Source organism: Arachis hypogaea, chromosome 8 (genome assembly GCF_003086295.3).
Source record: "Arachis hypogaea cultivar Tifrunner chromosome 8, arahy.Tifrunner.gnm2.J5K5, whole genome shotgun sequence".
Classification (NCBI taxonomy): Eukaryota; Viridiplantae; Streptophyta; class Magnoliopsida; order Fabales; family Fabaceae; genus Arachis; species Arachis hypogaea.
Window position 1 is genome coordinate 36,166,414 of NC_092043.1, and position 15,331 is coordinate 36,181,744.

At 32.1% G+C, this 15,331-nt stretch overlaps 3 protein-coding genes across 3 annotated transcripts; 2 read left to right on the forward strand and 1 right to left on the reverse strand.

The window, feature by feature from the left end:
* The first annotated feature begins 589 nt into the window (after positions 1-589).
* LOC112707253 (pentatricopeptide repeat-containing protein At4g04790, mitochondrial) lies at positions 590-9,124 on the forward strand. Its single transcript, XM_025758923.3, has 15 exons — positions 590-865; positions 1,014-1,061; positions 1,200-1,829; positions 2,127-2,306; positions 2,818-2,882; positions 3,703-3,810; positions 4,183-4,296; positions 5,360-5,455; positions 5,613-5,711; positions 6,131-6,250; positions 7,710-7,814; positions 7,912-8,076; positions 8,157-8,284; positions 8,374-8,494; positions 8,693-9,124. Exons 1-15 carry the CDS (start codon positions 721-723, stop codon positions 8,852-8,854), a joined length of 2,286 nt encoding a protein of 761 aa, XP_025614708.1. The 5' UTR covers positions 590-720; the 3' UTR covers positions 8,855-9,124.
* A 747-nt stretch (positions 9,125-9,871) lies between these two features.
* On the reverse strand, positions 9,872-10,788 carry LOC112707254 (protein CHLORORESPIRATORY REDUCTION 41, chloroplastic). Its single transcript, XM_025758924.2, has one exon. It carries the CDS (start codon positions 10,734-10,736, stop codon positions 10,005-10,007), a length of 732 nt encoding a protein of 243 aa, XP_025614709.1. The 5' UTR covers positions 10,737-10,788; the 3' UTR covers positions 9,872-10,004.
* Positions 10,789-11,933: 1,145 nt separating this feature from the next.
* Positions 11,934-15,208, forward strand: LOC112707256 (polycomb group protein FIE1). Its single transcript, XM_025758927.2, has 13 exons — positions 11,934-12,251; positions 12,508-12,573; positions 12,734-12,856; positions 13,050-13,130; positions 13,211-13,303; positions 13,413-13,488; positions 13,657-13,736; positions 13,805-13,876; positions 14,186-14,245; positions 14,372-14,468; positions 14,630-14,693; positions 14,774-14,833; positions 14,929-15,208. The coding sequence occupies exons 1-13, from the start codon at positions 12,072-12,074 to the stop codon at positions 14,999-15,001; spliced, it is 1,125 nt and encodes a 374-aa protein (XP_025614712.1). The 5' UTR covers positions 11,934-12,071; the 3' UTR covers positions 15,002-15,208.
* The last annotated feature ends 123 nt before the right edge of the window (positions 15,209-15,331 follow it).

The window sequence follows — 15,331 nt, forward strand, 5'->3', positions numbered from 1 at the left end:
TTCACCAATCACCACCACTAGACATTTTAGCTTATTTTTCGGAAGAAAAATGAAAGAGAGGAAGAAGTGAGATATTCGTGAAGAATATAAATGGTTGCACGTCCTTTTATAGCTATTAAAAATTTGTCGTAATGTATCTCGTTTACATTGTAAGTGTCATAATTATTCACGTATCCCGTTAACAGTGTAAACCAAATAAGAATGCACGTATCTCGTTTATACTGTAAACGAGATAAGACACGAAACATAGACGTGTTTATTTCGTTTACAGTATAAATAAGATACATACATTCTTATTTCATATATATTGTAAATTAAATAAGAGATACGGTGCATTTTGATAAAAATGCTACAAATTGTATATTTTGAAAAATAAAATATTTATTTATTTATTTATTTAATCTAATTTTTTTTAAAGCGAAATATGATATAAAATTAATTTATCTAACAAAATAAAATTTTAAAAATTAATTTAATAATTAAATTTTGTTGCAACTAAAGTATTCATAAATAAATTTTTTGGAAATTGCATTGGAGCATTACTATTGAATATTGATAAATAATAAATTAGAGAAAGTGATAGAAATTTCCAAAAATTCTATTACTGCTTGATTTTGTTTTCATATCAGTGGTGTGCTGCAAAATAGTCGCGTTCTCTTCACTGCGGCAAGAAGCACAATTTCCATTTGCCCGTGTTCTTCAAAAGTGCTGTGAAAAAAAATGCGCCATTCATATTTCTCCTACGTTAGAAATGTAACCCGATTCCGTTCACGTTCACGTTCTGCTGCATACTCTTCCTTCTTTTCGGAATTCGATGGAGATTCTACACTCGCAAGCCTCAAGCTTAAACAATCCCCTGCTTCAGGTAATTTTGCACTCTCTTGTTTTTAGGGGTGTTGTGTTTTCTGAAGCTGAATGAGCTAAATTTAGAGTTTTGTTGCGGAATTCGTTGATGGGTAGTGTTTTTTCAGTCTAAAAATTTATTTGTTGTGTTTGTGAATATTTTGGTGCAGATGATTCTTCTAATGTGGCGTTTAAGAAAATTTCTTCTATTTACTACGGTAAGTGTTTGATGAAATTCCTGTGAGAAACTGAGAATGTATGTTATCGGTTAATTGGTGTATTGTTCAAGTGCTGAGCTTGTCTTCTCTTTTTACCTTTCCTAAAAGGTTATTTGTTGTATTGTTTTATACTGTCAGGTGATAGTATCTCGGTCAAGAAACCCATATCTAAGAGAAATGATAATACAAAAGAGTCCCAAAGTCAGCCAGGGATATCATGGCTTTCAAACATATATAACAATAATTTATTATTACAACGGAAAGGACATTCTCGCAAAAAGAAACAGAAACACTTGTTTGAATTTTCTCAAGAGAACCGTTTTAATAAGTTGGTTAGAATTTGTGCAAAGGTACTTGGACCGGAGGCTACCATTGCATTGTTTGGTAAAGTTGGACGAGATCCAGGGATCAAAGGGTACAATGCACTGATAGAAATGTGCATAGAAAAGGCTAGGGAAAGTAGTGACGAAGACATAGTGATAGAAGAGTTGGGGAAGGTTTTCCATCTTTTTAAATTGATGGGTGAACGAGGATTTCGGCTAGAAGAGCAATCATATCGTCCACTTCTTTTGTATACTATTGACATGTGTATGGTTGAAGAGTTTCATTTTTTCTGTGATGCTATCAAAGACCAGAATGCCAGTTTAATTACCAGACTCGGTTACTACGAAATGATGTTGTGGTTAAGAGTTAATAATGAAGAAAAGATTCAAGAAATCTGTAATCTCATTGCAGAGAATGATGGTGAAGAAACTTCTGATTTACGAGGTGGGTGGATATGCTTTTCTCCCTCATATGCATTGGTTTGTCATAATTTGTTTCATAGAAGCTGTGTTCAAACATCTAGCTTTGGATTATTTGTAGCAGATGTTGACATTTGCAGTTTCATTTAATGAGACTGTGAATTTTAAGTGACATGGTCAGTGGTCAATTACTTCAGAAATGAATGTTAAGTGACAAGGTGTCGCTGCTGGTTCTGCACATCGTTGTTAAATAATGATAGAAAATTCTGTTTTTGTGTAGCACCTTAAAATGGAAACTTACTTTATTCAACTTATGTTGCAGAAAATTATTTCTTGGCTCTTTGTGAGAGTGAGCGGAAGAAGGAGATATTGGAGCTATTGGAAATCATAGACATAAAAAAGCTTTCATCTGTAGAATCTGTAGAAAAGATATTTCAGGCATTAGGAAGGCATCAACTGGAACCTGTTGCGGAGAACTTCCTTTTGGACTTCAAAACAAGTGGTATGATTACAATATTTATCTTCTCATCACCTATTTGGATTTTGCTAGACATCAAACTATGTCTCTGCTTGCAAAAAAGGAAAACAAATTGCATATGATATAGCTGTTGTATCTCTTGAATTATGTTACTTAAGTCTTTCGAATTTGGCTCCTCTAAAGCATAGGGGTCAAAACTGCAGAACTATAGCTTCTGATGAAAAACTCAGTGGTCTGAGATTTCATAATCAGCAAGCACATGCAAAACTGATCATACATTCTGCATTTTACCCTTTATATTACACAAGGTACTCTAGAGGAACAAAATCCCAAGCATTATATGTATAAATGGACATATATTAAGATTGCAGGTTTCTTTTTTCTTTGTCAATTATTAATGTACTGAATATTGGTTTTTTTAATATAACACCAATGAGCTAAGTCATATTGTGATTCTGCTGAAGAATTGAGGATTGAATTCCTCTATAAATCTTAATTGGTGTATATCTTGTACTGAGATTCTTACGCATTGCAGATTATGAAACAAATAATATTACAAACTTCATTGCAAGTTATGCTGTTAGCATCCCAGATTTATTGGTAAGAAAATTCTTGCATATGTCATTGATAATTTCCTCAAGTCCATGATACCATCAAGCGCTTTCCTTCATCCATTTTTCTTCCTCTAAACATATATAGCCAGTTTTACATTTTCATGATACTTCAGATTGCAATGATGATAGAACTTTTATGAAACCCATTTAAATTTCTTTTAGCATACCTAAATTATGATTATTTTTTGTTAACTTATTTTTAATTGTCAATAAAAATGGAACTCCTCACAGAGGCATTTACAGGCTTGTAGCCTATTATACACAGCATATCGAGATGAATTCCCTGCTATAACTGGAATTTGTATGTTTTTGAACTAACAAAGATAATGATTGAGAGTTGATACTCACACCTCAGCTATGGTTAGAAGCCAATATGGTATTTACAATAAATCAGTAATTGTAGCTCTTCATTTACTTTGCTGGACATGGTTCTTTATCTTTTTCCGTTCATTCTTGTTAATCTTTTTATTTCATTCTAGGTTGTGCAAATTTGGTGTATGGAATAAACTTCTTCAAAGTGGCTTTTACTGTAGATTTATTTTGGAGACATTTGAGGCTGCATTTTATTTAATAATTTCCCCTTGTTCTATTTAGCAATTCCTTCGTAATTGTTGTGTGATTTTACTTCATTGTGTTTGTATATATTAAACACTCCATAATTGCATGTGCATTTTTTAACACAATGATAAAATGGTACTAGTGCTTTTTTGTGAATATTTGGCATAATAATTGTACATTGTAGTTATTGTTGTGGACTTTTATGTGTGTTTGTGTGCATTCTCATATTTATTGTTGGTATTGTGAAGGTTGAGAATGTCATTACAAAATTCAAGGATTTGCACCAAACACTTGAAGTGTCACCTTCATCCTCATCATATGAGAAGCTAATTTTACATTGCTGCACGTTGCGCGAGGTATGACCATATGATTTTTGCACTTTCTGTAAGAGGAAATTAGAAAGTCCAAAAACACAAGCAATTGAAAGTGCACCCACCGCATATCTTTACCATTTAGTGGTTGACAAACATGGTGTGGCCATGTTATTTATCTTAAAATATGTATTTTTATTTAATGGAAAGAAACATAAATTCACAGAAACAAGTAAATTAAGCACTTTTTTCTATTATTGTGATCACAATGACATTGCTGGTACTTTCCTCTTCTCTGATTGCATAATTCCTGTTTTCATTATCTTATCCAATATGCAAATTCACAATAAAAGTCCATGATGTGTCAATTTCTCTCGAGTGAATTTTGGAGATTAGTGATTTTTGTTTCTAATGCAGGTGCGTGTAGCTCTTGATATTGTTGGTGAAATGTGTGAAGGGGGCTTGACTTTATCAAATGAGATGTTACAGTCCATATTACAAACTTGTGAGGAAACATCCGAATATAATTTGGTATGACCCATCATCCATGTAATCACTCTCTTCTTTCTTCATTCTCTCATAATTTGTGTTTTCACATGTTCCATCGATTTTCTCCGATGTACGTAAACTTTTGACCTTTAAGCTTATTGTTTCGTTGTGTTATGTCTATATCTTTGACTTAGAAAGTTTTGATGTTACTGTAAAGTGAAGATCCAGTAAAGATCATAATAATAAATAATTACTCTATCTTCTTCCGGTCCTGCACTGTATGTTCTTATTCAAGCTTGAAGGGAAGGTGAAATATAGCTTCTTCAGTCTTCACCATTTTGTCTTAAAATTTATATTGGCATTAATTGGATTCTTTTCCTCTTGGCCATGAAGTTCTAATATCATGTCAAGGAATCAGTAGACTTAAAAGCTTAGTATATTACGCGAAGATCCAAGAATAGTTTTGTCTCTATGCTCTATATCACAAATTTTGTCTTTCTTGCAATTGTCTAGTGCAGAGAGGTTGCTTAGAATTGACCAGCTCATCTTTTGGATGACATAGCTTGCTCTACCCGCCTTTACCTTTTGGAAAAAACAGTGACGTAATTTTTCTTTTGTTCTTTTGCCATTAAGTTAGGATGCTTCAATTTGAGATTATTTTGCACCTCTATTCTTTTTGCATTCATCTCTTCCATTAATTTTTTTCTCTTTTAATAAAAACGAAAGGTAAGTGATAGAAACAGGTTTGTTTGTCCCTTTTAAGCTAGTTTAGCAGGTTTAGGAGCAGTTGTGCTAGGCCTAGCTGCTGCCTATAAAATACTAGGGGTTAGTTAATTTTTAGTCAATTAGAAAATTCTGTTCAGTTTGTTAGTTCAGGAGAAGAAAATTCTCTCCAGAGTTGGTTAGACCCAACAGTGTATTTCAATAAGGAGTTGTGATTTACAATCCCTAGTTCATCAATAAAATCCCCTATTTTCTGCTAGATCTCAGTTCCTGTCAGTACGCAATATATGTAGAGCTGGAATCAATTATTCTATAACATCTTGGATAGTTTACTGTTCTCACATGTAATTTGTTTTGTTCTTTGGTGTATTCTCAAATAAAGGTTCATCGGATCTTCTCTACAATACGCCAGTACAATCTGGAGACAAATGATAAGACATTCAGATGTATGATAGACTTGTTCTTGAAGATGAAAGACGTAAGTTGTACCCATTCATTTTCATTCTTGTGCTTTATTGTTCACCAGTCTTTTACTGATTTTATCTTCATCTTGCTAAGTATCCACTGTAGCTGTATTTTAGTGAGTTGCAGTGAAATTTAGAACGTCGTTGATGTTATTTTATTTCATGATGCAGCTTGAAGGTGCATATAGAATGCTCGATGAAATGGGGGAACTGAATTTGAAACCATCAGCTAGCATGTACAATACCATAATGGCAGAATGTTTTAGAGAGGTGATGTTTCGTTAATGCCTCTGTTCTATACTTAATATGCTTTTTGTGGTTTTGCAATCAGATTAGAATGCTTTCATTGAACCTAAAAAAATGGTTTCATTGAACCTTTGTTGTTATTTTTTCGTTTTGTTATTTTAAATAGTTAAAGGTTATGGACATGAGTATATGGCACAAATCTTTGAGCAGGGTCATTCCTACTCTTGGGCTTTGGGCAAAGAGAAATTTTACCAAACTTCACTCTGGGCAATCCTTTGCATACAAATGATTTGTCATGAGTTGAAATATGGCTGCTGATAATGGATATAGTTTTGACAAGTTTTGAAATGCTGAGAAGTCCTTCCAAAATGTATTTGAATCAACATCTATCCTACTTCAGCATTAAGCATTCCTTTTCTCACCATTTTGCTGAAGTTTTTCAGAAAAACACGAGTGATGGGGTCAGGGTCCTTGAGCACATGCAAAATGCTGATGTAATGCCTGATTCAGAGACTTTTAGCTACCTGATTAGCAACTCTGAAACTGAAGAGGATGTAGTCATGGTAAGTTGGGATTTATAACCTCATAATAAACCATTTCAGTCATTTTTTTATCTTCGATTCTGTGTGTGTTCAGAAGTTTCTAATATTTCTTATGTTCTTTCTTCTAATAATAACTCAGACTATAAGATTGCATGCTTCAATATTTTTATCTAAGAAATTTACTATCCCGATAGAGACACATGAATGCTCTTTATATCTAATATGTTTTCTAATGCATGCATCTCTTTTGGGTTTGATGCGTGAACATTGCACATTGCATAGGCTTATCTTGCATTTCGCATGTTTAACTTTTGTCTACATGATTTTTTTTTTTTGGGTGGGGTGGGGAGGGGAAAAGAACAATGATTAGACGTTTTGGTCATTTGAAGCTCTAATACTGTCCAGGGACGGATCCAGGAATTTGGTAGAGGAGGGGCTGAAAATTAAAATATTATATAATCAAATATAATATTATATATTCATTAATATATAATCATAATTAATATTTTTTGATAAAAAAATACTAATAAGTGCTTGTTATATAAAAAATTTATCTTAGTTCTTATAATTTTTTTATTTTGGATTCGATAAAATATAAAAATTATCTATTTTTTATTAGCTTACTTTTTGAGTATTATTGTGACAGTAAGTTATATTTTTATGCTTCATATCATAAAAAAATATACTATAAAATAATATAAATAAGTTATTCTAATAACTTTGTTATATGCATCTAAAACATATTCATGAATAAAATATATAAAATATAATTTTTTTAATGAATTTACTTAATATGTTATTAATATAATATCATGAGAAAAATAAATAAATTTTAAAATAATTTACTTTCATGTATGTACTATAATATATAAAGATTTTTTTAGTTATCATAAATATTAAAGTATTTTTATATGATAATAGGTGTAAAAATGAAGAGAAAAAATATTTAAAAAGAGAAAAAAAGTTTAAATGTTTAAAGATTTGGAAATTTATTTAATCGAAAAGTGATTGGCAATAATATTTTTCTCAATTTATGGATTGTTACTTGTTTTTTAGTTTAATAATTTAATTATTTATTTAAGATAATTACTTACTCTATTTTTCAAATAAAATTATATAATATATAATAACTTTATTTAATTAAAATTGTTAACTTTGTTCAAAAAAGTTTGGTTCCCCCCCCACCCCCACCCCCACCCCCACCCCCACCGCCACCGGGATCCGTCCCTGATACTGTCTTCAACCATCTCCACCAACAGCTTAAGCTCTTGTGTTGAGGCACGAGTGGTTTTTATATTTTTAATGGGGTTTAGTTTGATTTCTATGTTATTAGAAAATAATTGCACCACAGAAAATAATCTGTTTGGATATGCCTACATTATCGGAGCTACATAAAATTAGTTTTAACTTAGGTATGCCATTTTGATAAGCTGTCTATGGATGAATGCTTACAAATGTATGTTCAACTTTATGCTTGTAGTATTATAAAGAACTGAAGGAATCTGGAATCAAACCTACAAAGCAAATTTTCATGGCCCTTATAAATGCTTATGCTGCTTGTGGACAGTTGGAGAAAGCAAAACAGGTACGGGTGCAAGCAGCGTATGCTGCTGCTTGAGCTATCTATCATTTTCTTGAAAGACAAGTAACCTTTATTGTGACTAACTAATCCTCCATTGTAGGTAGTGTTAGATCCATTGATACCACAGAAGAACTTGAACCAAATCAAGTGTGTGCTTGTTTCAGTTCTTGCAGCACATGGGCAACTGTCTGAAGCTATTCATTATTACGAGGAAATCAAGAAAGCTGGACATAATTTGGAGCCAAAAGATATTATGAGTCTCATCGTAAGGTTTTGAACATATTTTCGGCTTTATAAAATTTTTAACTTAATATGATTCATAATCAACGAATTCAACATCCATAGGAGAAGGCTCGGTCCAATGTAGAGTTGGACAGGTTGCTTCTTCTACTTGAGGAATTAAATGATACAGATTATTGGAATGGAGCTTGCTGCAGAATCATCTTGTATTGTATTTGGAACAAGGATATAAGGTTCCATCTTTCTATTCCCACTTTATTGAAGTTTTTTTCACCAGAAATGCATTCTATAGTTTACTTATGCTCACTATATTTCGTGTCAGTTCTGCTGTCAACTTGTGTAAGCTCCTCAAGAATAAGTACCAAAGCAACGAACTGGTTACAGAAGCTCTCTGCGATAAGCACCACAGCGATGAATTGGTTATGAAAGTTCTCTTTGATAAGGTTCGCCTTTGCTTCCTTCCCTAAAAATATTCCTAATCATACTCCTATTACTATAAAAGAAAGTATTAAAAAGAGTAGAATTTTTTTGTCTCGGAATCTCAAAAAACAACCAATGCTTCCCTTAGTAAAGTAAATCATTTATCTTCTCTATTGTGTGTCATTATTGTATTCACAACAATTGTGTCTGTATTTGTATAGGTGTTCTCTCTCATCGACGGGTCAGAGTCGAGCCATTTGCAAGCGTGCCTCGAACTGCTTTCTGAAATCAAGGATAAGCTAGGCCTTGTGCCTCCAAAGGAATATCATGATTCTCTGCTAAGTGCTCATGCCAAAACCTCTGAATTACATAATGCTAACTGAACGAAACATTGAGCTAGACTAAGAAGGGTGAGTAGGTGAAATACTCTTCAGTCTTCACTTGAGTTCCTATTAATAGGTGCATTATATCCAAATGTGTACAAATAACTCACAAATTTTGGGGTTGAGGTGATAGATAGGTAGGTCTTTTCTAAAAGGGCTGTTCCAGAATTCAAGCATCTGATATAGCAGCTAAAGTAGGCATGAAGTTGCGGTGTACTAACATTTTTCTCTCTTTTCGTTGTTAATATAATATCAGAAAAATATTAATCATACTATGTTTATTTTTTATGATGTACTTATGAGTAATTTTGAAACTTGCGCTGAATATGCAAGTTGATAGGGGGCATCTATAACAACAGTCGGATAAAGTGGAAACTGGAAAGTGCGCTGCATTTTGAAGAAAAGAATTGCAGTTAAAATCTTAAAAGAAAATAATTGTTCATTGTTGTGATCATTTGTTACTGCAACAATGCTCAGGCGCGGTAGATTTTTATAAAAACCAAAATTTTCACAACAAATTTGGCCATCAAAATTGTTACACTCAGCTATAAAAATTTTCACAAATTTTTAATCCATAGCTAAGCATGTTGTTATATTTTCCAGTTGAAAGTACATGTATATTCTTCTAGGAACTAGCTAGTTTTGTTAACAGAATTTTTTTCCATCCATATTATTCAAAATCGAGACTTTTGCTCAAGGGGAATTAAGTTTGTATTACTTGAATCAGATAACTAAATATATGCTAAAAAAAGAAAAAGAAAAACATTTTAAGAGTGTGAAAACTATGTGTATAGCTAAAGAACGATGAAATCGTAATACAGTTATGCACAAGTTTATGTTAGGATCTTAGCAATATTTTGCTTCTTTTAAGTGCTAATATCCAGTAATCTATAGAAGTTGCACCAATATATATCAGAAAATTATATTAGATGTTTTCAATGATCATCTAAAATTTAATTTGGTCCAGATTTTAAAAAAGTTTTAATTTTATCAGTTACATTTCTAAAGCATTTCAAATTTCTAAAACAAGAATATCAAATGAGTACTTCAAAAAAAAAAGTCAGTCAAGAATTTATCTACATCAATTTCATGTAAACCTTAATTACACCAACAAAGTTACATTCCCATCATGAAAGAATCTGAATCTGATTCAAAATGAGTAAGCAACAAGAATGGCTTGCCTGCACCTAGCCTTAGCCTGTTTGAGCCTCTCATCCAATGTCTCTTCCTTCACAGAAGCCTTCACCATTGCCAAATCCATTTCCATCAGCTTCAACACTCTGAACAACTCAGTCACCATTCTCTCTTCCACTTTCCCTTCATCCATCAGTATCTCTGCCTCCTCCCTCGCCCTCTCGGCCACAATCTCCCCGGCCTTCGCTAGCAACTCGGTCGACCCGAACTCCTTCCCCATTAGCTCCTCTAGCTTCTCCAAGAAATCAGCTATGACATAACCTATTGGCAGCTCTAAATTAATCTCTTTTGTCCTCTTCCAACCAACCTCAAAATTCGGTGGCTCGGCCTGTGATATTTCAGTTTTAGGCCTTCTTTGCCTCACTATTTCTGATCTTCTTCTCTTCTCTATGGGAAATGTCTGTGGACTGTTGACTGTGCTAGAATTAGGATCTTGGGTTGGAAATTCTTCATTAGAATCATCATTGGAATAATCACTAGCTGCATAATTGGTGCTTAAGGCATTATTGTTATTATTATTATTATTGGTGCAGTTGATGGAGAAGTGCTTTCTTGGGTGGATTTGAATATTGGAAATCTCTATAAATGGTCTATGTGAATAGAGATGGTTTTGGTTTTGGTTTTGGTTTGGATGATGAGAATGAGAAGTAGGATATGATGAGAGAAACTGGAGGATTGTGGAAGCCATTGCTACTAGTTTTTGAATGAAGCAAAGTGAAATAAAGATTAAAGATAAGGCTCTTTTGGCTTTTATATATGTTGGTTTGGTTTATATGATGATTTTGTTGTAGCTTTTCATTTGTGTCAGATAATACAGTTAAATTTTGTAGTCCAATAAGCATAGAGTACTATGCTAAATATCACATGAGGAAGGAACAATTCACTTTTTACATAAAAGATTAATAAATTTTCCATTAGTTGCTTTTTTATTCCTAATTGCTTTTTATATTGTGAGTAATATCCAAATCAATTTTAAAGGATAACAAATTTTAATTATTAAATTAGTCTCTAATATTTTATTTTATTAGATAAATTAATCTTTTATATTAAAGTTTGGTTTAAAATATCGACAAATGAATCGTTATCATTGTAATAAAAATATAATAGTCTCTAAAATTTTTTAAAATTTTCATATCATTCTTTTTATAATAATTTGATGTGAATATCAATTTTTTCAATAAAATAAAAAATTAAATATTTGCCTAAAATTTTTTCAGAGACTAATTCTAAAAATTATTATGTTTTTTACTTTTTACATTCTCTTTATCTGACTTTTATATATTTCTAACACATATATAATCATTTAATATATTTGTATTTATATAATTTATGATATAATAAACAATGTCATCTAAATCTACTATTTTATGCATATAGCGTTACTAAATTAAAGTCCAAATCTACTATTTCATGCATATAACGTTACTAAATTTGATATTTGTGTAGTAAATATAGTTGGAAAATGCATGAACTAATACTTTTAGTGTAAAAAAGAGAAGAGTTTATTGATTTAAGTAAAGCAAAAATAAAAAATATTAATCACCTAAAAACCTCTTAAAAAATAACTTACGACGTATATAAAACAAATTTATAAAATAGTTTCTAAATACTAAAGAAAATATAATATCTCTAAGATATCATAAGATTATAGTAAGTGGCAAAACTGAATAAAAAAAAGTCTTATGCAAAAAATTGATAAAAGTTAAAACTAATTAAAAAAGAAGTATTGTTTTGAATTTAATTTTAATATACTGATAATATAAAATATTTTATTAATACATGGTATCTATTTTTTTAGATAGTCAATCACATTATTAATAAAAAATAATTATTTTTATTAATATAATATTATTTAATTAAATATACATTAAACTTAATTTAAACTGTGCATCAAAATTAAATTTTTAGAACAAAGGGAAGAAATTATAAAACAAAAGTAAAAGCTGTTATTTTTTACAGTGACGGAGAGAGTGGGAAAGAAACAAAAGAAGCGAATTTTGGTGTTTGAAGAGAAGAAGAAAAAATGGCGAAGGTTTTTGGTTTGGGGAGTGAGCCAGTGGTGGGTTCACTAACTCCATCGAAGAAGAGAGATTACAGAGTCACCAACCGCCTCCAAGAGGGTAAACGCCCTCTATACGCCGTCGTTTTCAACTTCATCGATTCCCGCTACCTCAACGTTTTTGCCACTGTTGGCGGCAATAGGGTTTTCTTCTCTCACTCTCTATCTTCTACTCTTTTTTTCGTTTAATTGTTATTTTCTAAGAAAAAATTTGAATCAGGGGTTTAAGATTAAGACTAGGTCTTTTAACTTTTATTCTTGTCATTGCTGTTAGATTCTGTAAAATTTTGTAACTTTTCACTTTGTTATCCTAAATTCCTAATTATGGTTGAAACCATAGCATGAGCTTATTATCTTAATCTTCATTTGGTTTATTCATTTATTTATTTATTTTGGGCAGATTACGGTTTATCAGTGTCTTGAAGGAGGAGTTATTGCTGTTTTGCAATCTTATGTTGATGAGGATGTAAGTCCAACACTGTTTTTTTCCCTGACATTTTATTATTTGTTTTGAAGAATTTAATTGTGTTTCAGCTTTGAGGTGTGTTTTTTAAAAATTAAATTTTAAGGAAGTTTGAAATTGTTATTGGAAAAATGCTTCAAATTTCATCTGTTATGTTGACCAGAAGGATGAATCCTTTTACACAGTGAGCTGGGCAAGCAATGTTGATGGTGCCCCATTTCTGGTGGCTGGAGGAATCAATGGCGTAATCCGAGTCATAGATACTGGTTCTGAGAGGATATACAAGGTATACCACACCTTTCATGGGTTGGTTTATTCTTTTTTACATACAATAGACCAAAATAATGATGGTTGTTTGATTTTATATTTAGTGTTAGTTGTTAGTTCACAGTTATGTAGGAAGCATTGGGATGCTGAATGTCTTGAAAATGATTTCTTTTATTCATATGATTCTTGACGCAGTGCTGTTTTTTCATTAGAGCTTTGTTGGGCATGGAGACTCCATAAACGAAATCAGGACCCAAGCATTGAAGTCATCGCTTGTGATCTCTGCAAGCAAAGTGAGTAGCTTTCTTTTGTATAAAATTTTGATGGTAAGAGTAGTGGTTTCCTTCAACCATTCACATCTAAATTTGATTAGGATGAATCTGTCCGGTTATGGAATGTTCATACTGGAATATGCATTCTGATATTTGCCGGGGCTGGAGGGCATCGTAATGAAGTTTTGAGCGTTGTAAGTGCATTCATATGTATGCAATGTATTTCTCTATACTTTCTTGCTTAATTAGTAGTTCTTTATCTTAGTTCTTTATTGTAGTTCTTTATCTTTTTGCTTTTTATAGGACTTTCATCCATCAGATATATACAAAATTGCTAGCTGTGGCATGGATAACACTGTAAAGATATGGTCGATGAAGGGTAAGAGTATATTTCCATGCCATTATTTTATTAAACCTGGATATATACGATCTGTGTAAAACAATCTCTCATCTATGCTTGTCAGCAAAACAGAATGGTGTGTACCAATTGTAATTAAATATTATTGTCTTTCTCATTTAAGTGATCCCGGCTTTTATTCTGGTGCAGAGTTCTGGACCTACGTGGAAAAGTCATTCACATGGACAGATCTTCCATCTAAGTTTCCCACAAAATATGTGCAGTTTCCTGTAAGTAAAATTTTATTTGTAGAAGTACAGACATATATGGGATCTTTTCTAATAATAATTCTTTTCAGGTATTCAATGCTTCAGTTCATTCAAATTATGTCGACTGTAATAGGTGGCTGGGTGATTTTATCCTCTCAAAGGTGAGTAATCACACTTTCCAGAGTTATTCTACTTCCATGTGGCAACCAAAGGTTGCATTTTGGCTTCCTTCACATGTTATAAAATGATCTTTGTGAAACCAAATACTAGTAAAAGGAAATGTTCAACAGTATTTCTGAAACTCCTTACCAAATCCTAGAAAACTTGGTTTTCAACTGAACCACAATGCTCAAGAGTTTTATAATATTCTTTGAACTCAACTACATTTCATATTAACTAATATTATTCCCTTTATATTACATAAATTTATCTACCGATTCTGAAATTAATGGATTATATTGCATTTCCAGAGTGTTGACAATGAAATTGTCTTGTGGGAGCCTAAAGTGAAGGAACAAACTCCAGGAGAGGTTTGTTAGAATTATTATCTTGTTTTATTTCATTTTAATTTAGACTTTTCTTTTTTTAATTTCAGTAATTATTTGCAGATACAGTTTCAATTTTTTAATTTGAAAGCATTTGTTTTTGTTGTTTAGGGTGTAGTTGACATTCTCCAGAAATACCCTGTTCCTGAGTGTGATATCTGGTTCATCAAGTTTTCTTGTGATTTCCATTACAATCAAGCTGCAATAGGTAATAACTAACTGCAATTTCTTCTCAAGTCATATTTTGTTTTCTTCTTGTAACTGTGTATTAGACAATTTGTTCATTTTGGTTTGCTGCCACCTCATCTGTTGATACACAACATTTGCTACATTTTATTTACAATTTTCATTTCCTTTTGGCTTTGCCAGGTAACAGGGAAGGGAAGATTTTTGTTTGGGAATTGCAGTCAAGTCCGCCAGTTCTTATCGCAAGGTTTGTTTATCATGTTATAATGATGAGACATGTTTTTATCTTAGAAAGTTTTTTTATGCTCAATTCATCACCTTTTCCAGGTTGTCGCATCCTCAATCGAAATCTCCAATCCGGCAAACTGCCGTGTCTTTTGATGGAAGGTAAATGCCATATTCTTATGTTGCTCTTTTGATGGAAGGTATTATCTTCTTCCCTATGTTTCTTTTCTCAAGCAGTTCCTTCTGTTATGCTGCAGTATTATTTTGAGTTGCTGTGAGGACGGCACGATATGGCGCTGGGACGATGTTACAAACGTGCCACCAGCTTAGCTTAGCCCATGACTGGTTTGGCCAGTCGTCGGAAAATAATTATTTTAGGAACATTGTTATTATTTGTATTCTATTTATTTTATTGTTGAAATAGTTTGGTAAGTGTTGAATGCTGTTTCAAAAAATGCAAGAAATGTTTCATATATTAGGTTGATCATATGAATCAAATGATATTAAAGTATTCTATTATGAATTGTCCTTTAATAACTCCTCTTATTATTCTTCTTTGCTGTGCACTATACACCTGGTTGTTGTAAGTTTGTAACTGCGGTATCTATCAATTAGCATTGAACATCGTTAAGAAATTGTGTATATATAACGTTCAAATCT